The sequence below is a fragment of the Drosophila nasuta genome, chromosome X, assembly GCF_023558535.2.
Source record: "Drosophila nasuta strain 15112-1781.00 chromosome X, ASM2355853v1, whole genome shotgun sequence".
NCBI classification, from domain to species: Eukaryota; Metazoa; Arthropoda; class Insecta; order Diptera; family Drosophilidae; genus Drosophila; species Drosophila nasuta.
Window position 1 is genome coordinate 10,785,960 of NC_083459.1, and position 27,819 is coordinate 10,813,778.

General features: G+C 36.1%; 2 protein-coding genes across 9 annotated transcripts in view; one reads left to right on the forward strand and one right to left on the reverse strand.

Moving 5' to 3' along the window:
- Nucleotides 1-20,295, reverse strand: part of LOC132797072 (solute carrier family 41 member 2) — a 39,397-nt gene extending 19,102 nt beyond the window's left edge. Inside the window, exons 1-2 of one of the 6 annotated variants that reach the window (XM_060808537.1) lie at nucleotides 18,208-18,248; nucleotides 17,732-17,839 (exon numbers count right to left, since the gene is read on the reverse strand). In XM_060808537.1, coding sequence (XP_060664520.1) covers nucleotides 17,732-17,801 — 70 coding nt within the window. In that variant the 5' untranslated portion in view covers nucleotides 17,802-17,839; nucleotides 18,208-18,248. Of the gene's footprint in view, nucleotides 1-1,283; nucleotides 1,648-15,388; nucleotides 15,624-17,731; nucleotides 17,840-18,207; nucleotides 18,249-20,191 lie in introns of those variants that run through there. The other 5 variants (XM_060808533.1, XM_060808535.1, XM_060808536.1 and 2 more) reach the window with 5 other exon arrangements.
- A 901-nt stretch (nucleotides 20,296-21,196) lies between these two features.
- LOC132797069 (protein ovarian tumor locus) lies at nucleotides 21,197-27,531 on the forward strand. Of its 3 annotated transcripts, none has more exons than XM_060808526.1 (9): nucleotides 21,197-21,563; nucleotides 22,514-22,721; nucleotides 23,800-23,897; nucleotides 23,958-24,112; nucleotides 24,174-24,545; nucleotides 24,604-24,740; nucleotides 24,967-25,098; nucleotides 25,239-26,624; nucleotides 26,691-27,531. In XM_060808526.1, the coding sequence occupies exons 2-9, from the start codon at nucleotides 22,578-22,580 to the stop codon at nucleotides 26,874-26,876; spliced, it is 2,610 nt and encodes an 869-aa protein (XP_060664509.1). In that variant the 5' UTR covers nucleotides 21,197-21,563; nucleotides 22,514-22,577; the 3' UTR covers nucleotides 26,877-27,531. The 3 variants fall into 3 exon arrangements, with proteins under 3 accessions (XP_060664509.1, XP_060664508.1, XP_060664510.1); XM_060808525.1 differs by having other exon boundaries at nucleotides 21,198-21,563; nucleotides 22,460-22,721; XM_060808527.1 differs by lacking the exon at nucleotides 24,967-25,098 and having other exon boundaries at nucleotides 21,201-21,563; nucleotides 22,460-22,721.
- The last annotated feature ends 288 nt before the right edge of the window (nucleotides 27,532-27,819 follow it).

Below are 27,819 nucleotides of genomic sequence, written 5' to 3' on the forward strand. Positions count from 1 at the left end.
TCCAACGATCCATCGATTATGGTTATGCATAAAATAAGGCACAACCCCGACTCGACTGCAAAACTATTCACGTTGAGTCGACTGCAATTTGGCCGTGAAAATGAAAACGAAATGCCAGCAACATAAATTAATTGTGATTATTATTATTATTATTTGTATATTGTGTTTTGTATTGTTTCTCAGTTATATCTTGGGCAAATTGATATTAACTATGCATTAATTAAAATATTTTTATTGTATTTCATTCCAAAAGGGCCTCACAAAACCAAAAACCAAAAACCCAACCCTAACTCCAAAATATAATAATACAAAAAAATTAAAAAGAAAAAGAAAAAAAGAGCGATGCGAATGTTAAGGTTGCATTTTAAATTGTAAAAATTGTATAATTAATATCATTTATATTTGTTGTGTTTCTTGTTTTTTGTATTTGTGTTTGTGTGTTAGCAACAGTAACCAAGTGAACTGTATTATGTTTAAAATGTTACCACTGGGCATTTTAATTGCTTTTATTGTTGTGCTTGTTGTTGTTGTGTGTATATATATATAGATATATATATTTCTTATTGTATTTTTATTTATTGCATGCGAATCACCTGCGGCCACCATTCGTTTTTTTTTTTTTCGTTTTGTTTTTGTTTAATTTTATTGTTGTATTCTTTTTTTGACTTAACAGTTTTTTGCATTTATATTTATAGAAGGTAAGTGTTGCTGCTTTTTATGTTATGCTTCCAACACGAAGTTCAAGTTGCAATTCTTAAGGTCAAAGATAGATACTACGATAGATGCCTAGAATGTGGCAAATTAGCAAATGTACAAATGTTCAAAAATCCATAAATACATAATTAATAGCCATCTGCGAGCGGTGATCGCTGATCGCTGATCGGTGATCAGCAAAGAATGCCAAAGTGTGAAACCAATCAACGCTAACGATCAATCGATCGACTGATCGATCGGATCGTCTGATCGATCAGTTAACAGTTAATCACGCGGATTTTACTTTCGAGCAAGGCCAAGACAAAGTTGGATGTAGAAATGTTTTAGCGCCTGGCGCTCTCGCTGTCTCCCATTCGAGTGTTCAATTAAGTGTTAATTTGTTCATTCTTTTGTTCGTCAATCTAACAGATGTGTTTAGCTAACAACTTGAATTGTTATTAACCCTCTACAAGTGCGCTATTTTCCATTGATTTCCGCCTGCCTTTCTTTCCACCTGTTGCCAGCTGATTGGCAATTTAAGTTTTCTTCTTTTCTGTGTTTTTTTTTCTTTCTTTGCATTCTGGGCTTACTTTTTTCTTTGCAGTTGTTCCACACTTTGCACTCACTTTGCACTTTGTCGAATTGTTGTAAACTTGACACGAATTTAGCACTTGATTTTAAACATTGTAATTTTATGTTGTGTTTTAGTAATTTTCAAATTTATGTAGAAGACGCGTTTCTGTTGTTTGTTTTATTTGATTTTTTTTTTTAGCACAAACAAAAATAAACAAAAAAACACAATTGGCAAAAAAGGGTTTTTATTATCGTACCGCGGGGTTTAGTAATTAATTTTTTTAATTTCATGTGTTATAAATTGTTTAATTTGGATAGTTGTTTATGTGTGTGTGTTGATCTTTCGCTCGCTGGCGACGTCGTCTGCACCGTACGCCGGGATATCGTACACTGAATGTCCAAAGACGGCAAACAGTTGTTATTATAACGCGTCAAAGCGTTTCATTTACCGTCGACAGCGACGGCGACGGCGACGTCAGCAGCGACTGCGACGGCGACGTTGACGACGATGTGAGAGAGCAGCAAGCAGCAAGCAGCGAGCGACGACGGCGACGACGACTTGCGATCAATAAGCCCCAAAACGACGGCTAAAACTGCGAGCCTCCCGCCGGGCAGCGTGATCGGCGGCAATCAACGATCAGCCAACGGCCACTTTTGGGATTTCGAGGCAACAACTGTTGATAAGCTGGCCAAGAGCAAGAGCAAGAGTTGTGCTCACACACACACACACACAAACACAATATCTTATCAATAGAAATCAAGTTCAGTTCGTGTGTTGAGTTAGTCAAAAGCAAAAAAAAAAAAAAAAAGTGTCCAAAAAGAAATCAACACAAAACGCGACAAGATCAATGAATGAAAATGCTGCCAGCGTCGACGCCAACAGCGACGTAGACGTCGACGTCAGCTGCGACAGCAAAGCTTCGTGAACACCGTTAGAACGAAGCGAAGCGAACGAACGAAAGATTCGCAATTGGCATCGCGATTCGGATTTGGATTCGGATTCGGCTAACATTGCTTTGACAATCATCATTTTTGACAGTTAGTTGGCTCATTACTCATTATTAATTATCACAGCACAGCACAGCACAGTGCACATGGGGCGTATGAGTGATACCCGCTGTAATCAGGACTAAACGATTGTTGCACTTAATGACAATAGCGACGTGCCTCGAATGTCGCACGATCCGTGCATTAGCGTATGATTTACTTGCAACTCGTAAATAATTAACTAAGCTGTAAATAAATTTGAAATTTATTTACTACACTTTGCGATTGAACTCACAAAACTCTTTGTTGATTTGTGACCCCAAATTGAAAGTTTTTTTTTTGTGCTGTGTGCTGTGTTGTATGTTTTGTGTTGTGAGAAAACACGGAAAGCATTTTAGATTTTAGGTCAAAGTGACGCACGACACAGTCGCTGCCCCCAACAATTGGATTTAGCATACTTATTGTTGTTATAAACAATCTAATCTGCAAGACAGAGAGAACGAGAGAATCATAGAGCGAGCAAGCGATAGAAATACTCGTCAATCCAAACGATCACAAAGCATATATATATATATATATATATATAGACAATGGACAAATCCAAAACAATCGACATGTTCGCTTGCCAAAATCCAAAATCCAAAAAAAAGCATCAAATACACAAATCCGAAACAAAAACTGGTTTGTTCGCATCCGGATAATTGATACCAAACGCGTAGGTCCACAAAAATAAATAAATAAATAAAAAAAAAGCAAAAAAAAAAAAAAAAATAGAAATAAAATAAAATAAAAAAAAAAAAACTAACGATCGCTTACGCTGCTTTGTAAGCCCCTTGGCTTTAATTAATAAATGAGCAAACTTTATTTTTTGCTCTTCGCTTTTTTGTGCGCACCATCAAAAAGAATGGATGAATTGATCTTTGGGTGCAGGATGTAGCGAAGAGCGATTGAAGAGTTTGTTGTTTCATTCATTCATTCGATTCAACTTGATTTGCTACGATTTCGAGCTTGGGAATTGAGATTTGGGAGACACTCAGCGAAATTGACGGAGATGACAAGAATAGCGATCATAAATAAATATTTATAAATAAAATGGAACGCAAACAAAGTAATCAATAAGATCAACACACAACACAACACAACAAGCAAACAATTTGTGTCTAATTATGGGAAACCTAAAATTATCAATCAATTATGCATGTTATTCAAAATTGGATGTCAACACTTTGGATGATCATCCGAACTCTGCTTTTATTATTGTACAGTATTATTATTTATAATGCAATCAATCACGATTGTAATTAAAAAGTTGTGAATATTATTCAATATGCATATATTTATAACAATCAATTTAATCTAATCACCACTCGAGGAGTATCACACAATTTATGATTCTTATCGAAATTGTAAATAAAAAACAAATGCTATTATTATGCTGTTCAACCAACACACACGCACACACATACACACACTCACATTGAGTAAACACACGCACACACAGAAGTCAATGCAAATACTAATCGAACGATATTAACGACAATACTAATTAAGATACGACAAAAAATGTACTCGCGTATTAATTCAGCGAAAACATTAAATAAATTAGCGAACAAGTGAAAGCACAAAAAAAAAAAATAACAATTATAATAATGCTACCGCCAACAACAATAATGAATCATAAACATGTTCTATTTCAAGTCGAATTTTAAGCTATACATTTCTAACGAACTGATATCTTATTACCCAATTCACTTGAACTTAATGATAATTGATGAAATTTCGAAAACTGGAAAGAATTTCAAATTTGTTTTCAAAACAAATACATTTTTAAGAAATACTTTTAAAAATATGTTAGATAATATTTTTCATTATCCAAAAATTAAAATAAGAAGTAATTTTTCTTGAATATTTACTTAAAAGTTTAAGTAAAGGGAATGGAAATAATGAAATTTTAAAACTGGAAAGTATTTCACAATAAGATTCTTTGATTTCAAAAAAATTTCATTTTTTGATGATTATGTTTTGGCGTATATATACCTATATATATATATATATATCTATAATCCAATCGATCTTTTGAATAATTGAAGGAATAATTCGAAAATTGGAAAGTATTTCAAAAGGACAAGTTTCTCAGTTTTCAAAACAAGTTTAATTTGAAGAAAAGCTTTTAAAAGTTTGATGGTACAAAATTAATAATTTTAAAATATACCAAAGTAATGTACGGCAAAAATACTTAAGATATACCATTGATGAAATTTCGAGAGCTGAAAAGTATTTGAAATCACGATTCCTAGTTTTCAAACAAATTCAAATCTTAAGAAATTCAGTTTTCGGTAATTAAAAAGTTTTTGTTAATTGCGATTCTATTTTTAAATATGACTCTCGGTTTTCCAACAAATGTATTTAAGAAATTCCAATTTTGATAAGTATAAAAATTTTGGCTAATATCTTTGATTGTACAGAAAGAAAAACCCTAATCGATTACTAATTAAAACATAGTTTACATCACATTTATTTCGAAAGGGAAAAAAACCCGAGAGATAAGTCGGGGAAATTGGCACAAATTCGATACTTCGAAGTACTTCCAGGGAGGCGTCCCACTTCTTCAGATTCTCAGAGGCATACGTGCTGTCTATATAGAGAGATGATAAACACAAACAGTACTAAACATATAAGTATACAAGTCGAATGACTCACGACACTTATAGGAAGTACTATCTGCGCCCCCAGAGCATAGACAATCGCCATAGCGAAAATAACCTGGCAAGGGGACTTTTCGTTCCACCAGATATGAGATAATAGCACGAGATCTGACTACCTGACTACCTGACAGACTAACTAACTGATTGCTATGCATATGCTTTCTTAATAACCCCGAAAAAAACACAAAGGCGGAATTCTCACAGTGCCAAGTTGAGGGTGGAGATTGGACGGTCACGTAAGCACTGAAGACTGCATTGCAAAGGCGAAGACAAAGACGAAGAGGGGAGACAGGAGCCCCCGTCTATCTTTGGGGCGGGGACTTACACGCTGCACATATTCGTTTCTCGTTTTGTATGCATACCCGTTTAGCCAAAGGGTTGAAGGGCATACGCGACACAATGCAAGTAAATAAAGTCAAAGTAAAAGTAAAAGGCAAAAAACTGCAGTCTGGTATGTTTTGCAATCTATGGTATATTTCATACTGTAAGTATATTCTGTAATTTGTGGTATATTTTGTACTCTATGGTATATATCATACTTTAGTCTATTTTGTAATCTGTGGCAAATTTTGTAATCTATGGTATATTTCATACTTTATAGTATATTTTGTAATCTGTGGTATATTTTGTACTCTATGGCATATTTCATACTTTATAGTATATTTTGTAATCTTTGGTATATTTTGTACTTTATGGTATATTTCACACTTTCTAGTATATTTTGTAATCTGTGGTAAATTTTGTAATCTATGGTATGTTTCATACTTTATAGTATATTCTGTAATCCGTGGTATATTTTGTACTCTATGGCATATTTAATAATTTATAGTATATTTTGTAATCTGTGGTATACTTTTTCTTATATTTCTAAATTTCAGTTATTTCTTAATATAATTAAAGTGAAATTGGTTGATACATTTTCAAAATACTTTTAAGCTACTCATTGGGTTTCATTGGCCTATAACAATCATCGAACCGAAGTGATGACGAAGGCTGCAAGGAGTGGACCAACTAATCTGCTGTCTTCTAGATATTAAGTATATGAATATGTACATATTAATATAAAATTGTTTATTACTTGAAGCACAAGTTTCTAAACATACCAACTACAGTAAAATGTAGAAAAGAAAAATAGTATAATTTCTTTGAAAATTAATAAAGTAAAAATGAAAATTGCGTTATCTGAATATATTCGAAATAATTACAGAGACTGAGAAGTAATCAAGAGTTAGGGGCAAGGAAAAGACTTAACAGAGAAGCTATCCACAAAAACAGAACTTCCAATTTTCACCCAAGGTTTAAATAAGTAAATAATATAATAATATGATAGCTATGTTAATCTATCTTTAACATAGCTATCATATTATTATATTATTTAATTCACTATATTGCTGTCCAAAAAAGGAATTCAAAACAATTGTTTACGGGTATCTAACAGTCGAGCACACTCATCACAACATTAGCTTATTTTGTTTTGTATTTTACTTTTTTGTTTGGTACGTGTTGGAGTGGGCGGCGGTGGCTGAGGCGGTGGCAATTTTTAAGTGAATTACTTGAACGAATTGTATTGCATTTACTCGTATTTGTTTACCGTCAGACAATTGACAAATTGACTCGGCGAGGGAAGAGGTGTGGCGAGGGGATGGGGAGGGGAAACAGCAGCGGTTCGAGTTCCAATCAAATTGTTGGATAATGTCCAATCAACTGACGAACGACGAAGCTTTGATCCAGCGTCGTCGATCAACGATCAATTGCAGGCATTTTATATTGACTGTCGTGTGTGTGTGTGTGTGTGTGTGTGTTTGTGTTTGGGGCTCGCTGCTCGCCATGCAAATGCACGACCTTAAACTTGAACTTGCAACGGCATCGCCTCCAATTTACAGTCAACTGTTTTTTTCCTGAGTTGCCAGTTGTGCGCGAGAGGCGGAGCGGAGGGAAACACACACATCAAATTGGCAGGTGCAATTGCCCCCGCGCGCATATGAATTATTACGTCTCCGCCTTCGTCTCGGTCTCCCTCTCTCGGTCCCCACATCTCCATCGCGATCTCTGCGCTCAAGGCAATTAGACACATGCACATGCATTGCACTTAATTGTGGCTTTTACTATGAGGCAATCGCAAGATGTTTTGGACATGCTGCCAAGTCAGACGACAAGCTAGAAGTACAAGGTTCGGGGTCAGGATCAGCCCTTTGCTTTTGCCTTTGCCTTTGCCAGGCAGCAGCCACTTGAGTTTTCAAGTGGCAAATGAACGTCGCTGTCGCGCCTGTCACTTTCTATTGACAATCTAATCGGTTAGGGGGGACAACAACAACAACAACAGCAACAGCAAGAGAACTAATATTGTTATTGATTGCAATTTACAAACTTAAAAGCTTTCCAAATATCTATACCTCTCTATCTCTATACTATTATTGTAGTACCAGCGATAATTTATGATGACGTCCGTAATATGGGAATCACGTGAGAAATATTGGAATCTCCACTAAAAAATCTGTGAATGTCTTGCAAAACTCAGAAATTTGTTTGATGACATCTCTCAAAAATGTTCAATTACATTTTACTTGAACAAAGTCTATGTTTTAGAAATTATTTGCATGGGAAACTTCATTAATAATGAGCCACACAAACCGCATGGAAACTGAAAGTGTGATGAAAGCATGACAGCGGTGAAAAACAAAAAGAACGATGATGCTGCATTTTCCCATAAGAATAGATAGTGTTTATTTGCAATGATTATTATTTTTTGGCGAACAACAAACACAAACTCTTATAAATATGTTGTTAGAACGCAAATTGTTTCACTTTGATCCGTTTCCTAAAAAAACTAAGAGAACTTCAATAAATATATGTAAATCAAGTATACGTCATGTAAGATATTTTTATTGCTCTTCCCAATCTCCAAAACAGAGAAACAACTAAGAAGTCTGTAATAAAAATATATCTAAATAAAATATAAATCAAGTATACTTCATGTGAGCCAAATATACAAAAATAAACTTATTGCTCCTTCCGCTTCACTTTACTTCAATTTTCCCAACTAAGCAAATCATCAAAATAAACTCTATACTTCCCTCTAATGCGATATTCCCCAGCCATAACTAATAACCAACAAAACTCTAAGAAATATATTTACAAAATATAAATTAAGTATACGCGTGGTTCAACAATATTTTGTTCACTTAAAAAAATAAAAGGAATAATTATATCTTTAAAATTAAAAATATCCTCTAGTGTTAAACTGTGGTAATTGTAAGACTTGATTACTTATTATAAGATTCAATCAATAAAATGATTCCATAAATAAAAGTAAAGTAAATGAAAATTATATACAGAAATCACGTATGCGTCCTGTGTGCAAAGAATAAAACTAAACTTGTTTCTCTAAGCCTTTAATTCGAATTGCAAGCTACAAATAACAACTAATGAAACTCTAATAGTATAGTTTAGATCATATAGCTAAAATTAAGTATCCGACCTGTGTGCTAACAATAAAATTCGTCTTATTATTATTGAAGTGAACTTAAAAAGGACTATAGAAAATATACCAAGAGCAAACTTTATTGCAAATTTGTGGCAACATCTGAGATGCACGCATTGATACAACAAGACAGACAGAAAGACGGACTCCAAAATTAGCTTCTCAGTTTAATGTGCATTTTACGCCGCAATGTTGTGGTACTTATTTTCTTTGGTTTATGCAGATTCTTCATCACGGAATACAAATTGAAAGAAATACATAGAGCATAGATGATCAGATCACCAGTTCATGCCTATAAATGTGAACGAAGAACAAATTAGAAAGTTCCAATTTCAGTAAAAGCAAAACATTTCGGTATTTTTCTCAAAATATACCAACTTAATATACCGACGAAATACTAAAATATCATAAATATACTACAGAATAACAAAGATACCGAAGGCTGTATTTGGTATATCGATGTACTATTTCAGTCAAAAAATATATCAAAGAGTATAAAATATACTGAAGGCTACATTTGATATATCGATATATTATTACAATTAAAATATCCCATAAAGTATAAAATATACTAAAGGCTCTAGTTGGGATATCAATATACCGAAATATACCGAAAGCAGTAAATACTATTCCAAAATCGGTTTCTCACAATGATTAGTTTAATATACATTTTAAACTGTGATGATGTTGGACAATTTTCTTTTATTCATCCCGATTCTTCACGGAATAAAAATAAAACAGAGCATAGATGATAAGATTGCCAGCTCATGCCTATAAATGTGAACGAAGAACAAATAAGAAAGTTCCGATTTCAGTAAAAGCAAAACATTTCGGTATTTTTCTTAGAATATACCAACCTAATATACCGGCAAAATACTAAAATATCATAAATATATTACCGAAGACTGTATTTGGTATATCGATATACTATTTCAGTCAAAAAATATATCAAAGAGTACAAAATATACTGAAGTCTACATTTGATATATCGATATACTATTACAATTAAAATATACTATAAAGTACAAAATATACCGAGGGCTGTAAATACTATTCCGAAATCAGTTTTTCACAATGATTAGTTTAATATACATTTTACACTGTGATGATGTTGGACAATTTTCTTTTATTTATCCCGATTCTTCACGGAATAAAAATAAAACAGAGCATAGATGATAAGATTGCCAGCTCATGCCTATAAATGTGAACTCTGACGAGTTGCATTCGACATCAGCAATCTTGAGGTAATACAGAGCGAAGCATAAAACATTGCTTCACGGCATCACGTGATTATAGTGGTTTTATCAGCGTGGGGTGAAGTACCCTATACAATGGCAATGGGGCGGGACTATTCCTAGAATAGCCTTAAGGTGATTACTCAGGCTCCAATTGGACGACAGGCTAAGGGAGTGAGACACGTCCGAAAATAAGTAAATACTGCAGATAATGCTTATCAGCGCTGCAGATTGAGTATTATTATTTTTATATTTATATTTTTAATGTAGATACTGCATGTAGAACACATATTAAAAAGCCAAAAAAACGAAACAAAAAAGACGAAATTGCAAACTGACAAAGTTGAGTGCGATGCTGACGTAAAATGAAACTAACTAGGAGTAAATTTCGAAAAGTCAGTTAACTTTGGACAATTCCCCATGAGCTTGTTTATTATTACGCGATTTAATCACCAATCACTTGAGATACAAACAGATAAAGATATTACAATCGTTACGTTCGTCGTACAGTCGTACACTCAAAACTCCTCAAGTGCTAACATCTGGATGAAAAACGCGAAGCAAACGAATCAACGAAATCAAACGAAAAAAAAGGCCAACCTTTTTAATGTACTTATAGAGTCTCACGTAGCATTCAAAACAAGCACCATTTATCACAACATCGTCTGAGGCGCACATACACACAAAAATAAAAAAACAATCAAATTTATGCTCTACACTGTTTCTTCCATTTTTCAAATATTTGTCAATATTTGCATCTCTTATAACATACATAGATGCTGCTGCCCTTTAGGCGGACTTCAATAATGCAACGTAACTTGTGAGTATAAAAAAAAAACGTAAATAATAGTGTTGAATATCCGGGGGCAGAGTTCGCTGGCTTGCTAGTAAGTATTTTATGCAATTCTTAATTGATGTTACGTTGTTGCATTTGCCTGTCAGAGTATCATCAATTCGTGGTGGAACTTTTGAGCACGAGCGAATCGTGCGAAATATTCGATCTTGATATCAAGTTGATGACAGATAGCCGCACTTGTTCATGGTTAACACCTTGGCGTAGTTATTTACAGGAACATCTTATCGGTTCTCAGTTCTCAGTTCAGCTGAACCAAAGCCAAAAAAAAAACAGAAAAAACTAATCAACACAACAATTGTTACACCCCATGTGGAGCAGCAGCAACGTTATTAATGGCGTCATCTTCGCAGTCAGTCAGTCAATCGGTAAGCTTCTGGAAATCCCAATCGAACAGTTGCATGCTATTCTTATCACGTCGATAGCATGTCGACTTCGAGTACTCGACTCTATGTTTGTGTTTGTCAATTGCAAATGATTCGTCAATAAACCAGTTAATAATCAAATTATACTCGTACTTTCATGCGGCAATCGACACGCGTCATTTGGCATAATTAGTATGTGAAGCGGCAGTTCAGTTACCCAGATACAGATACAGATACAGCTCGTAGATGCAGATACATTGCTTTGGGGATTTGTTAACAACAAAATGCGTATTGCGCCCATGCGCCTTGGCGCCTCAGGGCTTATTTATTTGCTTACAACGCACTATGGAGCGAGTTGCTATTGATGTGGACAATAAATTGTGGGCTACAAAAGCACATAAATGCTGTTGAATAATTTCATTATTCGATACAATCACCTAATAACCAAATAGAACGAACTAACTAACTAAATTCAAAAATTATTCAACGAATAAATGGAAAGAAAGATAAGTTAATTCTGCGAAGTTCGCTTTTCAATACTTTCAATAATATAGAAAGAAATATATTGGATTGTTCATGAACAAATGAACAACGAGTAAGATAGCTACAATTACAATAAAAGCATAACATTTTGGTACCGACAAAATACAAAAATATACCAAACGCTCTATTTGGTATATCGATATACTATGCAAAATATACCATAGAAATACACAGAAAGTTATATTTGGTATATCGATATACTACTACAGACTAAATATACCATAGAGTATAAAACATTCCGAAGACTATATTTTGTGTACCGATATACTATTGCATTCTGAATATACCATAGAGTAAAAAATATACCAACAGCTTTAGTTGGTATTTTGATATATAAACTATTGCTTTCAAAATATACCACAGAGTGTAAAATCTACCAAATTCTCGACATATTCAAGGGAGTAATGTATACGAAAATAATAATTATTCAACTTGATGAATATTTTAAAATATCGGTTTTTTTCTGAATGAGGAAACAATTACTTCTGCAATAATGAGCTTAACCGAAAACAAATTCCAGCTATAAAACTGCTATTCTATCTATCTATTAGAATAATTGTAATTTCTCAATTTTCAGACAACGAATATGTGATTGCTGCCCACAGTGCGGTAAATCAATGACCTTGCCGCTGGGCCTTCGGCTTGGGCAAGCAAATATACGTACTCCATACGCAATTAGATGTCAGAGGCAGCGACAACAACAATAACAGTTGGTTCCCACAGTGTTAACAAGCAGCAAAAAGCATTGATTTCGAGGCACCATCAAATTATTATTGTAGAACATGTTACACATTGTTGACAGCTCTATTAGAGCTAATTTCCATATACATAACATATGCGACTTCCCGTCATTACACGACGATATTGACACATTGGTCAATATCAACGAACGATCACCAGACTGACTAAGTATCGAGCAAATTAAATCGAATAGAATAGACAAACAACTTCCTGATATTCCAAAATTGAATATCCATATTAATTGAGCGCGCTCAACTTCAAAAGACGAGCGCAATTGAAAATGAAATGAATATCACATATAATTTCAGATAACCATTTAACGCATTTTTTCTCGTTCCCATTTTATTAGTCAGTCTCACTCCAACGGTGCGTATGCGTAATTCGGCAACTATTTTTGCCACCAGGTAATTGAGAACAATTGTGGCGGCATCACAATCTTGAATCAATTCATAAAGTTGCAAACTTTACTATTGGAATTCGTGATAAGTTTTGGATATACAAAACAAACTAATATTGTTGGTTTATGGGTCGCAATCATTTACAATTGTTGCGTCTCGATTATAGGTCTTCCTCAGAAGTATTCTCAGTCATTGTCTAAAAATTATACTGGTTGGCTTTCAAAACAAATACAAAACAGAGCTCTTATCAACGTGGCCATACTCTGGCTGAAATCATGGGCGAGCGAGCCGAGTTGAATTCAGTTGGAGAGCGGAATAAAATGAACAAATTCATGGAAAATGTGCTTTGAACAACACAGCACATCAAACCAAGCAGCAAGTGAATTGCTCTCGATGAGTCGATGTCTCGTTTCTGGATTCCGTCACCTGATAACTTACAATTCCGCCGCAATATTTGCCTGGGGGGCGGCCGACGGTCTGCTATATACGCAGTTAAGACATCCAATACAACCGAAATGTCTACGAAAATTCATCATAACTGTGATTAAACACGGCCATAACTTAATGATGATATTAGCAACGATAAACAACAAAAACGATAAAAAAAAAGCAACTGAGAAAACTAGAGTCCAGTCTGCTCGACTGCTAAATACCTAGCACTCATTTTCGATCAAAATTCAGTGTGCGGTATTATCGTTAAAATATGACAAATACTTAAATATACCGAATATTAATATACTACTATTCAAATATACCACAGAATATAAAATATACCGTTCGATTTTTGTTGTCATGCATATTTAGTATAATAAGATATTTAGAATAATAATATAGTATTGTTTAAAATATACCATAGAATACAAAATATATCGGATATAGCAGCTATGGTATTTGTTGTCATATGAAATTATTCCGTGAATAATTTCTAAGGTTTTTTATCTGATCGCAAAGAAATTTTCAGGAATCATAAAGACTGTAGTTATTCTTGTATGTACGAATAATCTTTTGCTTGCTATTCATTTTAATTTGGGTTTAAGGGGCTGAAGCTTGCATGGCAAAAATGTAAAACCAACTTTATCTGCATACAACAATATCTGTTATATTGAGATGTAGGAGTTTATATACACAGACCGACATGGAAATACATTCTCTCAGTTCTTCACGCTCATCAAGAATATGTATAGTTTAACGGATCGGAGATGGCTTCTTCTGCACTTCTTCTAGGCACAACCTTAGAACACCCTTCTACTCTATGGTTATAGGATAAAAAATCAATACAATTAGCCATGAAAGAACAGCAAAGACGAATCCTATATGCAATGAATGCAATTGAAACATCAGAAATATTTTCAATAATGAAAATACAGGTACAATAATGTTGTCAATAAGTTTCAGGTTACATTTAACAATAATTTTATAAACTATAAACAACAAATTTTAAAACCTAATAGATTATCAAAATTCAAACCAAATTCTAAAACCAGCTGCAATCGAATGCATTTAAAACAAAGAAATAAACTCTGATCTCTGAACATAAAAAATATTGGAAAAGTTTTAGCAGTGAAATATAAAACACATCACATTATCACGTTCAAAAATTCTTGCATTAACTATGCAATTGTGTTGAATTTTTGAGGATATACTAAATGATAACAATTATAATGATAAACAAAAACAAATAAGTATAATAATACTGTACGATCTGCAGAATCAATTGAATGCAATTGAATCAACAAGATAACCTCTGATCTGCATTGACAAGCAGCAAAACAATATACTATATATCAGATTGTACTCAAGTAAGTAAATTGTTCAATAATTCTTTCACATGCTCTGCGATTGTGTTGAAATATTCAGGATCTATTACAAATAAAATTTAGAATCTATTTTTAGACTTGCTGCATATAAATTCACTCAGTAAACATGCCCATTTAAAAGTCTTGCCATTCAATTGCCATTATTCATTTAATAGCCGAATGTGCCGAATTGTCAACAACACGTTGAGCATATTTGAATATGCCCAAAAGTATGCATCGTGAAATACAAAATGTTTCCAAGTGCTGCTATCATAAATGATATCTAAATCTGATAACGTAATTATAGCAAAGTTATATTACAATTAATATTTGGCAATTAAAGAAGCTGCAATTGCTTAATTAAGTTTGCTTACACGTGGCTTCTATTAGAGACTCTACAAAAAACGACGAAATTCTCTGAGAGGTTTACAAAAACTGGTTTGGTGTTAACAGCAGTTGCGGATATTACTTTGATTATGAAGTGAGACGACGACGTGCCGACTTCAAATGCCTCCAAGGGTTCAACAAAAACAAATACCAATCAACGAAAATAAAACACTCATCGATCGGCTAGTTGCAAAAGGTCAATATACGCATTGACAGCTTGCTCTTTATTTAACCACAAGAGTATTTAGTGTTTTCGCAGTTGTTTTCAGCTTAAGTTAAGCACAAAAATATGTGAAGGAAGTAAACAAATAACGAATAACGAATGATAGTTCAATACGTTTTTTTTTTAAATATAGGACAGAAAGGGGCGTGTTTTTCATTCCTAGTTTGCTCCTTTCACTTTCTGTTTCTGTAATCACTTGTTGCCTCTCTCTTTCTCGCTCTTATCAGAGATGCTGGCTAATAATGAGCAAATGTTATCACATTAGCAAATACAGTAATCGCTCGATGAAATGAATTTCTGGCATTCCTAGAGGGTTGTGTTAGTATTGTTCCCTTTTAGTTGCATTAAATAGCAGTGAACAGTACAACTGGGATGCGGAATGGAACACTTTCAGCTCTCCAAACATACCTGCCTCGCTCTCCTCATCGCTAACATTGTCATCGTCGACGTCGCTGCTCAGGAGTGGGGCGTAATCGCTGCTGCCACGCCTCCGCCTTCCACTCCGACCGCGACTGAGGCGATTGTAGCGGAGAATTTCGCTGCGTTGCAGCAGCTTTTCCATGGCATCCATCTGGGACAAAACTCTCGTTGTGGAGAGTTGTGTTGGTGGAGAGTTTGTGTTGGTCTCAACTAATTTTGATTACACCGCTAGTCGCGAACGTTACGACATTTTAGGCCATCAACAATTCAAAATGTGTTGCTTCATCCGCGACCGTTGCCGATGTGGCGCTATCTGCGCTAATTTAATGTTGACTAAGACAAAGTCGCAGCCCTAGGCGAAGCCGCCGTCTCAGTCGCGGTAAAATTTAAAATAAATAATATTAAAATGTTGTTTTCAATGCTGTGCTGGGCAGCTGCTACTGTTACTGTTTGTTTGATCTATTACTCTCCACGGTCCACGCTTCAATCTCCACTCTCCACTCTGTGGCGCACGCTCTCTCATTTATTTTTCTCACTTATCACTTATACACACACACACAACTGGGATGCGAAGCGATCGTCGATAAGCAGACTAAGAAGAAGACTGTCAACAGCTGAGCATCGCATCAACAGGCAAGCTGCTCTGTCGAAAATGTCAACTGCGACGCACCCATGCACGCACACACACACACATACACTCATACAGACCCAGCCTTTTCACAAAAGAAGAGCACAACCACAGTGACAAACTGCGAAAACACCAACAACAGCAACTGAAGTAGCAACTGCGAAAACAAACAGACAACAACAACAACAAATTCAAGATCAACTGCTTGGCCCAATTCATATTCACGTGTGTCATTTCCATTTGTGTCACTCATTTTGTGGGTGGTTGATGCTGGAACAGCTTTTCGAAGTACATATTGTATTCTTTCTCATATTCTGTCTCTCATCTCGTTCTGTTGCTAAGCTAATCAGACCTATTTGGTCACATTTCCTATGCCGGAACATGAGTGAAAAATGCAAAACAGCAACACCTGTGTTATTTAAAATTAAAGTTTTAGAGCACAGTAGTACCTCAATTGAAGGAACAGCTAAAACACATTTCTTTTTTTTTTCGTTTATGTTTTAGTTTAATTTCTTAAAAATAAAAATCTCTATTTTTAAACAAAAATATATTAGAAATTGTTTTGAACACCTTAATATATTCGGACCATACTTATTAAGCTTCAAAATTAGATATGAAATATGTAATTTATGACTGTTGTCATATTTTTAGCAAAGACTAGAAACAGACTATAAAAAAGCATGAATGTATTTAGTTTAATCAAAGTGGGCTCAAAATCAAACCAATATAGAGTTGGCAAATGATTCTCCAGTAGATGCAGTTAGTGTGAGTTGACATCAATTGATGGTGAAGCAGCACTTAGTGCGATGTCAGGTGTCATAAAACCATCATTTTGACGCTCACTTCAATTAACGAGTAACCTGCTCACAAAAGTTTCAGGGGAGTTCGTGTGAACGAATACCGATACACCGATACTCCGATATACCAATACAACGATACAATCGGCATGTCATTGACGTCACAGAGTGTTAGAGCAAGGGAAAACAATTCAAATGCCTCAACGATTTGTAAGTGAGCCGCATAATATGCGCTTGTGGTTTTTAATAGTTTTGTGTCGCGTGTGCGTGCGATTCGTGCGCGTGTAAGCCCTTGAGAGAGCGAGAGAGCAAATGCCTTGCCGTGTGCACTTGACGCAGATAACAACAAACACCTGAAGTATCATATCGCTCTCTCGCTCTTGCACACACACACACACCCGCATGCGCCGGCAACTTAAACAGCTGTGCTGGTCACCGTTATGCGCCAACAGCGACGGCGGCAGCGATGCCAATAGCCGACAATGGCAATGACTGGAGGGCCACAGCGGCGTCGCATCAGCAGCCATGGCGTGTTGAATGTTTGTAAACAACTTGTAGCAGCAACCACAACAACAAATGCGAGCATTGTGCTCTAGGCATTGATTATGCATTATAATTAATACATATATATGCATAATAATTATTTTGATTTAGAATATATGGACATATGTATGTATGTTGGTTGGTGTGTAGGGTATTTTAAAAAGCATGCAAAAAATAATGAGCAAACAAATAGTAAATGCCACCAGAACCAAATGTAAATTCAAGCATTAAATGCAATTATTCGTAGATGTTGTAATGCGACAACTACAACTACAATTACAACTAAAACTAAAACTAAAATGAAAAGTAAATGGCGAGAGTACGTGTCTATAAATAAAGTGACAGTGATTATAAATAGCTTACGTATGGGCCTGCGGCGCATGGTGGAACCACTATTCTCGCCGCCACTGTGAATGCTGCTAATCGGCTTCATGTTGTGTTGCCCTCGGGAACGACGACGACTGACAACGACTGACAACAACAAGTGGGCGTAAATTTTTGCAAAGAAAACGAAAAGAACCAAAAAAATGAAATAAAGAAATGTATGTACATAATTGGGCAAACAAAAAGCAAAAACAAAGCCTATTCCGTCTGCGCGTACAGTTCAGTCCACACATATTGGGTACACTAACGCCACTTTCGCACTAGGCCTAATATACTGGCCACACACTGGTCGTCAACACAACGCGCGCAGCGACAGCGACGTTAACGTCGACTTCAAACATATTTAAACCGGTTAAAGCACAAATGGCAACAGCGACGCCAACTGCGCTGTTTTTTTTTTTGTTTTTTTTTCTTCCTTTTCTTTGTGTTTCTAACAAACATTTGCAGGGTTTTACCTTTGTTGTGCTGCTGAAGCGACAAGTTTCAATGTTCAACGGCAACTGAAAAGCAAAAGCAAAGTCTGCCAACGATCGAGCTAAAGAGCAAAAGACAATAACAAATGTGCAGCAACAACTAACACTGCAAAAACAAGAACAAAAGAACGAAAGGCGAATTTATCTTGACAGAGAAAAGAGCACAGCGAACATTTTTAAGTCGCGCCTGTCAAAGAGAAATACACAAGGGAGTGCGGGAAGGGAAACAGTTGGTTAGAGACCCAATAACATCTGAACTTATCAATGGAAATAGCAATTAGATAAGATTGCAAGTGCCACCAGCTGCAGGACGTGGGTTGTGAGTTGCACAACAACACCGCAGAACAGAAGCAGCCAACACAAATGTTGATAAGTAAAAAATAAGATTTTGTTTAATCAATTGCCACCCAACAAAACGCAAATTTCTTAGCAGACGAGCGGCAACATGCAAGAAACAGGCAAAGACAGAGAAAGCGACTTCTTCTGTCGCATTGCAGTGTTGCCAATGTTGTTTAGAATAGTAAAAAGCTAAGAGAAAAAGCTACTTTGAGAAACCCGCCACCCAATTTTCAACATATTAAACAAGTTTTTTCAAGTTTATTCCTTGATTGCCTTATGTTCTATATAATGAAATAAAATATAGCTAGATTGGTTGCTTACCGCATTATTCAAATGTCTTCTGCAAGCGATCAGAAAAAAGCCAGAATGGCAGCACTGCTTGCATGTCGTATGCACTGCATATGTATATAGTAGATAACTGTGTGTTGTCTGTTTCTATGGGAGTGTTGAAAGTTTACGAAATTTTGTGGCCCAGGCTTTTGACATTGACATAGCACTTGACCTCAGTTATATTCACGACGATAATATTGATAACACACATACAGAGACATTAATATATTGGCATGCACAACAAATACACACACAACGAACGCAAGTAGACGACTCCATGTATGTATGTTTGTGTGCGTTGATGAACTTGACCTATTTATCGATAAGTATTTATGTGTGTGCGATAGCATTCGTGAGTATCGCAAAAGGAGTAACTCGAGAACACACTGGCGAATTTCGATTTCATTCATTGTAATAACAACACAGCACAACAAATGCCGCTTAACACATATACACATGCATATGGTTGTGCGTGTGAGCACATGGCAGCGCACACAGACACACACACACACTATCACGCAAACCCGACACACACACACTGATGAAATGAGCCTGCCGCCGCCAAGTATATGTATGTGTATTGTAAACAAAGCAAAGTGAGCTGAAAGATGGTAATGGTTCCAACGACATCCACCCTCCCCCATCTACAACATGCCAGACATTTGTCACGCGTTCAACAAACTTAAACTTGATTAAGTATTTATTGATTTATTATCACACATATACACTGGAACAAAGCACGTGCACGTTTAAGTTTGCAATTAAATACAAAATAATCTTCGTTTCTTATTGATTTTTACCAGCAGTGGGCGAAATAACTGCACATTGCAGCTGACGGCGACTGCAGCAGCGTGCAGCGACTGCGACTGCAACGCTGCAGCTGGCAAAGCCATTTATGAATTTCATAATCAATTGCAATTGCAAAAAAAACAAAAAAAAACACAAAAACCGTTGTTTTTTGTTGCAAGTAGCACGTGTAATTTCATGTTTAATGGCATAAACAAATAAAATTGAATTCGTATGATTTAAATGCATTCTGACTGCATGTTCTTGTTGTTGTTGTTTGTTTTGTTTGGTTATGTTACGCGTTTCACATTCTAGACGAAAATGAAACACACAAGAGAAATGGCAACACACAATGAGAGAGACTGTGAAAGATACGACGACACTTGGAACACCAAACCAAAAAAAAATATAACAAAAACACAAAAAACGAATTGTACACTTACTAGATAATGGAAATCAAACGAAAAGAACAATTTGCAGAACATTGTAAAAATTTGAAAGGCGCACTCACATCTCTTCCAGACAACTTTAGTCGCGGTAACAGCGCGAACTTGAAGTTTACTCGCTTCATTGACTTGCAATTTCAAACTGAAGCCTGAAGCCAGCCATCAGCAGTAGCAGCAACAACAACCAAGAAAAGCGTAGACGTCGTCGACGTTGACGATGGCAGCGCCACTTTTTCCACCCCATTATTTAGAGAGCACAACAAGGGACAACAACAATGTCATGCGAAATCAAAAAACGCGCTTTCGATAACAGCCGTCTCGATAAATTCAATGTTTGTGTTGTATTTTTTTTGTACGCTAATAAATTTTTAAATAAGCAATAGATAAGTAACAGTCCTGCCTAATATATCTTATTTGTTATTAAAAGATATTTTAGCTAATATAACAAATAAACGTAGTTTATCGAGAGTGCCATAGGCAATGAGCTTCTGTTTGGCATCATTTCAGAAACAACGGATTAGCTCCTTGATGCGTCGGGTGTCTTTGCAGGCAGTATATCGATATCTTCACTTGGATACTGTGTGAATATTTCGTAATATATACATACATACTGCAAAAATAATGGGTTGCTATCACTTACATTTCAGTGTATAAATTATACAAATATTAGAGCATATTGCTTCAATTTCATCACCAAGTGCAGTGTGATTATGATAATCAGAGAAGCAAATACAATTTGAAATTAAGCAGTTTGCGCTAATCTATATGTAATATCCTTTTCAGTATAAAAACATTTATAAAAACCGGAAGTATTTTCTTTGGTATATTTATAGATTATGTACTTTTCTTATTATTAAAAGATGTCTAGTTTTTAATAAATACATTTCAATGCAAAATAATAATGTTTTCCGATACATAAAATAAATAACAAAAATCTGTTGTAACTGTTACGGCATTTATAATAAATACCAATACACCTTGCGCACTAGTTAACTAGTAGAAACAGCGCAAGTGCATAATTTGACGAAAAATTGTACATTTTGAATAGTAACTTGTGGTCACCCTAGTCATGTTTGCGCTGTGTTCAAATAGAAAATAAGGAATACATTTTTGTGCAAGCTTGCGATCAGGACATCCACGAAGGTCATCGACAAAGTGAAAAAAATAAAGTGCCGGGAGTGCAGATTAAAAGCTAGAAACACTCGTTTGTCTTGTTTTTAAATATTTTTTCGTTTTTTAAATAACTGTGCGCACATGTATTAAAACCTACCATTTACATACATACACAGACTTTGATCAATCTTTTACGTGTGTGTGTATGTGTGTATTGCCCCTCAGGCCCCGCCGAAAATAATTTAAAGTGGCAAGTGAAAAATTAAGATTCTCGTAAATTCTCCCGATTTAGAGTGACTAAATTATTGGCTTTATCCATTTTCTGTAAGTACTTTTTATCTTTACTATATAATTGATATAATTTTCTTACCAATTGTGAAACTTATGGTATACATAAATACGTTTTTATATACATACATATGTATGTATATACACATTTCAAAGGCTCACTTGCATAGGTGTTTGTGTATGTATACACAAAAAGCGAGGTGCGCTAACATACGAATAGCAAAAAGTAACGGTGCTGTTCTAGCGTTCGTTGCACTAGCAGCAATTATGTTGTAGTTGTGCGAAGAGTACAGACAAAAATAGAGATACAAAATTTGCACAAAGTGAACGACCAACAATTTCAAGATGGCGTCGATCATGAACTTGGTACAAGCAAGACACAAAAATAATAAGAAAAAAAAAAATCAGAGATGAGCGCGTGCCACAGTATCATAGTACATATTTATGTAAATATTGAGTATATTTGCGATTAAAAAATTAAAAGCTTGTCAATTAAACAAGGGCGGTAATCATTATTAGTTCTTATCAAAAAATTATTTGCTAATTATATTTTGAATATTATCGTTTATTAATGATTATTTCAAGTGTTTACTAATATAATCAACCATAATCATTGTATGCTTATCAAAAACATGATTTGAAACTATAATGGTAATTTAATTATGGCTTATATTTTTTTTTTCGATCAAAATAAAAATTGGGTTCATAATAATAAATTTATACAGAATGTAAATCAGTGATATCGGGAGTTATCGATATCGCCGATATTTCTTTCTAATATAGAATAGTAAATATTATTCTATATTAGAAAGGAATATTTACGGTCACAAATTTATTGAATTACTTTGATCAAAAGTATAATTTTATAATTTTATTAGAAAAAAAATTAACCAAATCGTTATTTTTGCATTTGAATTTAAACCTATATTTAGCACATTAACTTCTACCTTTCCCCGAAATCAACAAAAATCAAAAATGCTGCGAAGGCCTATAACGCCCGGTAGTCGTCAGGCGCCCGATCCTTATGATCAATTCCTGGAGAGTCGCGCTATGTACCGAAAGCATACGGCCAGGGATGCATCATGTCTGTTTCGCGTGATTGCCGAGCAAATGTACGACACTCAGATGCTGCACTTTGAAGTCCGTTTGGAGTGTGTGCGATTCATGACGCGAATGCGTCGTAAATTTGAGCAGGTGAGTCCAAGTTGGAGTACACAATATTAACTCAATTCTTTGAATGATTTCTGCAGTTAGTAATATTTATATATGTTGTATTATAATTAAAATTATATACAATATACTCAAGAACTATTTTCTCAACTCATTAATTAGAATTGTCTGTTATTTAAGTATTTTAGCAATTAGAAAGTTCTGAAATAACCTCTTTGGATCTTTTAATTTTTTTGTAATGGTAATTTTTAAACACCCTACCCATAGGGTAGTAGGGTATTATAACTTTATCCCGGCAGGAAATGTATGTAACAGGCATAAGTAGTCATCTCCGACCTTATAAAGTATATACATATATTCTTGATCAGCAACTGCCGATATAGCCATGTCCGCCTTTATAAAAACCTAGATTTTAGAGACTATAAGAGATAATAAAATAAATATTTTTCGACGGCATTTGTTATGTTTGCACGCAGAGATCAAACTTGTTTCAAATTTTAGGCACTCGAATTTCGATACACACATTAATAACTATAGTATTTATAACTCCCGAAAACAAACGGATAAAAAATGTAGAAGTTATTTAAAAAATTCTTTAGTATGTGGAAAAAACGCTTACATAGTAGTAGCTTTGGCTGACAATCTGGTATATTTTGTATTCTATGTTATATTTTAAATGTAGTTTTATACAAATATAACCATTACATCCTCTTATTTTTTTTTTAGTATTTTAGGGTATATTAACTTGGCATATTTTCAGAATAATATCGCATTGTTTTGCTTTTATTCGAAATGGGTAGCGGGTATCCCACAGTCGAACCCACTCCACTGCAGATTTCTTACTTGATTTTTACTTGCACAGAATTGAATAGAAACATAGATTTCACTATACTTATGATGTAGAAATGTCTATCTAATAGAATACATAACTGCAAATCATCTCACTGCTGTAGTTTGTGGACTTCTTTTCCGTATTTTTTGTAAGTTGGATAGCAAGTATGTAACGGTTGAGCACGCTCAACTGTAACTCTCTATTTATTTGTTGAGAATCTAGTGCATTGGAATTCATGCTTAAATAAATCATTTCATTAAACAATAACAGCATGTGCGCGGCGATTTTGATGCTTATATGCTGGACATGGCCAAACCAAAGACCTATGGAACAATGCTCGAATTGCGCGCCCTTTGCTGCATGTATCGGTGAGTTGAATATTCAACCACTGAGCAAATAAAGTCATTCTAACGCCTCAATAATTGCAGTCGAAATGTTATCCTATTTGAGCCATTCAATATGGGCACTAAAGTTACCTATAACGAACATTATCAGCACGATTTTCTTGTGTTCTACACGAACGAGTTTCACTTCGACTCTGTCTACACAGAGGAAAACCTGCAGATGGCTGCGATTTGTCAGTGTAAGTGTATCCACAATATAAATCAAAATTATTGATGTAATTTCTTGGGTATTTACCACAGCAATTTGTTTCAAGCTGCTGTATAAGATGCTCTTTAAGCTGCCTGATGTCAACTTTGCTGTGGAGAGCATGTTGCATCCGCAGTCATTCAATTGGAATAGCTACAGTGTGGAGCTGGATGCAAGAGGCTATATTTCGCGTGTGGTTTGCGCCGATGGACGCAGCTTTCAGCTGGACCTGCCGGAAGATACCATTTGCATACTGGAGAACTCCAAGTTGTGTAACTTTCACAATAATGCCGAGCTGGCCATGAATACAGCGGATGAGACCAGCAATAGTAGGCGCTTGGATACGTCAATGGTCAATAGCACTGATGTGCTCCACATGTGTCCTAGTTCCATGAACTCTTGTGTACGCCAATTGCTGCAGGAAGGTATGTTGAATTTAGATGTTTTTTTCAATCGATTGCAGCTAATACTTTTGCTTTATAGGCATTACACCGTTTCCGTATAAGGTGGCCAAGTCGCTGGATGCTTATATGTATCGCAATATCGAGTTTGATAGCTGGAACGATATACGCAAGGAAGCCAAACGCTATAACATCTACGTTAACGATTACAATTTTAAGGTACGCAGCAAGATCGATACAATATACGGAACTGGCCAATGTCTATAGTTCGTTCAGCTTAAAATGCATCCAATCCAAGAGCTGATCGACCCACTACCATTTAATTGTTTACCATCACTTTCTTTCTAAAGCACTCTCTCTCACTCTTTTTGTCTCTCTTTATTTTTCTCTTTCTCTGTGTGTTGTGTTTGTATGAATCCCCCATCTCCTGCTAATCGTTTTTCAGGTGGGCGCCAAGTGCCGCGTGGAGCTGCAGATAGATTCCGAGTGTGAAATGTACACGTGCCACATTCAAAAGATTGGCATTGACAAGTCTCACTATATTGTCTTTGTCGAGCCATTTGGAAAGAAATTTTTGGTAGGGTACTCCCACCTCTATAATTACAAAAACAAGAAAACAAAACTGACTCTCCGTGCTGTCCTCACAACATTCTATCGTTAATGTGATTTAATGATTAATAATTTTCTCGCTATTTGTTTTCGTTTCTTGTTAACCAGGTGCCATATGAGGCATTGCATCCGATGCCGCCGGATGAGTTCCGTCCCTGGACGCTGCCGTTTGGTTATCAACGCCAATTGGAACGCGTTCATCTGACCAAGCTGATGACCAAAACGAAGTCAGCGCACAAGTATAAGATGGCCAAGCTCTTTGAGATGAGTAACTGCTTTGATGCAGGCAAATGTGAAGGCATGCAATACATGCAACTGGATGCTTGCTTTGGTTATCCGCACCATCAGCAGCTGTCAGCGCCGCTGGAGGCGGTCGAGGAGCACCAACACCGCGAGCGAGAGCGAGAGCAACGTTTTCAGTCACGCGGCAAGCAACCACGCGGCAAACTGCCACCGCCGCCATCGTCACGTTTGCAGCAATCGCAACAGGAGCAACAACTGCCAGCCGGACAGACGCCACTTGCAGCGCCGGGAGCGCCATATGTCAACTATATGCCCATGGGGGGACATCGTCGATTGAGTCATGTGCCGTGGGCAAGTCCGCATGAAGAGTATCCAGCTGGTGGCGTCTATTCGTCTATGCAGGCAAATAATTGCATGTTTATGCATTTTGGCGGCTATTCACCAAATGCAGCTGTGTCGCCGTCATCATTGCCGACACCGCCGCCTCCTTATGCGCCATCATCGCCGCCTTATTTGTATGGGCCACAGCCAGCATTGCTGCCGCAGTCGGTGTTGCTGTCCCCAATTGCCAATCGCAACGGCACCAGCAACACAGCAACAGCTGGAGCTGGTGGTGGAGCAGGCGCAGTGGCTTTGGCCACCACCACTACTTCGAAGCATCCAAGCGGTGAGGAGCAGCAGTCGGATGTGCGTCGCTCGTTGCATGCCAACGGTGAGGATTTGCCAGCTGATTTGAGCACGTTGCGCTACTTCTACAACATTGGCGTCAACACGCATCTCGGCTATCTTAATGGCAACGCTCCGAATCAACACAACAACACGGACCAACAACAGAAGCGTCGCAACGATGAGGCCGCTGCATTGATGGCAAATACTTCGACTCCGCCGCCGACGCCGGATGCGAATGCGACGGTGACAGGCATCAAGACGACAGGCACATCATCATCGGCATTCTCCAGCACTGAGGTGGCTGACAAGTCACCACGCAACGGCGGTCGTGGCACCAAACGTGCCATATTCAATAAAGGACGCGGCAAGCGACCGGAGCAATTGTATGGCCTCAACAAGGACAATCAGCTGGGTGCTGGACATCATAAAGTATTGCTGCCGACGCCGACGCCAACGCCATCGCCCAACACCAATGGCAATCAGTTCAACTTTTATCCACTCGCACAGGCGCCAGTGCCGCCGACTCATCAGTCCATGTCGCTGCGTCCGCCGATGTTCTTTGCTGCCCCCAAAGCAGGGCAGGTAATTGTTGTTCACTTTGTTTCGCTAAACGTGTAATGAACTATTGTCTATATTTATTGTATTTAGAATTCGTATGGTTGGGGCTTGCCACAGCCTCCCAATATGATGGGTATGCCATTCGAGATGGCGACTAACATGGATTCCAAAGCACAGAAGTTGCAGCAGCAACAGCAGCCGCCACTACCACTGCAGCAACAGCAACAGCAGCACCAGACTCAGTCAGGTGGCTACAATACAACAGCACGTCATTAATCGCACATGCCGCATGTTGCACGCAACATACTATTATTTAGTTATAATTTAAAAAATTTTCAATTGCATATACTACACTCACAATTTATCGACTTTTTAAAATCGCTCGCTTAATTATTTACCGTTTTAATTTTGTATTACATATATATAATATATATATACATATATATCTTACAAAACTCACGCAAACATCAATCACATATATCTATCTATGTATTATATATTTTAATCCAAAAGTGCTAAACGATTTTCAACAAACATAATTACATCACAAATTTCATATAACAAAATCATTAATATTGCATTATTTAACACAATCGAACAACATTTTAAATCTGTGTCATTTATGCAATTTTTTTGCGATTTTATTAGTCTAAAACATCATTAACAAATTACATTAAAAAAAATATGCATTTACGAAATATTTATACATTTTAAAAAATAATTGCTAAACAAGAACCTTTTTATAGATCATCAGCAATTTCGATGTTAAACAATAATATCTTTTGTAGGTCAGCAACTTCGATGTAAAAAAACATATTCAAAACTTAATAACAATATCATTCATGAATATAAAAACAAAAAAAAAACCCAACTAACAACTAATAACAAGCAAATTTACAAATAAAAACCGCACAAGACATACAACAAAAAAGAGTGACGGAAATATGAATTATTAAAGAGATTTCGCTGGTACGTGGTCTTTTGCGATCTCTTTAAATTAAAACATTGCTTTTCTCAACTAAGTGTTAGAGTTGTGCGATATTAAGCAAAACAACTAGAGTTGAAGTAACCTTGCTTGTGAGTAGTGGAATGGTCTTGGGGAACGACAAGACAATTCGATCCCATAACCAACAATCATTCTCTTAAAACAATATTAACACATTTACAATTCACATTAACTATTTCTCTTTGGTAGAAACACACACTCTCGAAATTCTCT

What these genes read in the sequence shown, in the direction of transcription:
- LOC132797069 (XM_060808525.1), top strand. Translation starts at nt 22,503, where the DNA reads ATGCTGCGAAGGCCTATAACGCCCGGTAGTCGTCAGGCGCCCGATCCT. An exon ending in GATGGCTGCGATTTGTCAGT is followed by an intron (nt 24,113 to 24,173) that starts GTAAGTGTATCC and finishes TATTTACCACAG; the next exon opens with CAATTTGTTTCAAGCTGCTG. An exon ending in ACGCCAATTGCTGCAGGAAG is followed by an intron (nt 24,546 to 24,603) that starts GTATGTTGAATT and finishes TTTGCTTTATAG; the next exon opens with GCATTACACCGTTTCCGTAT.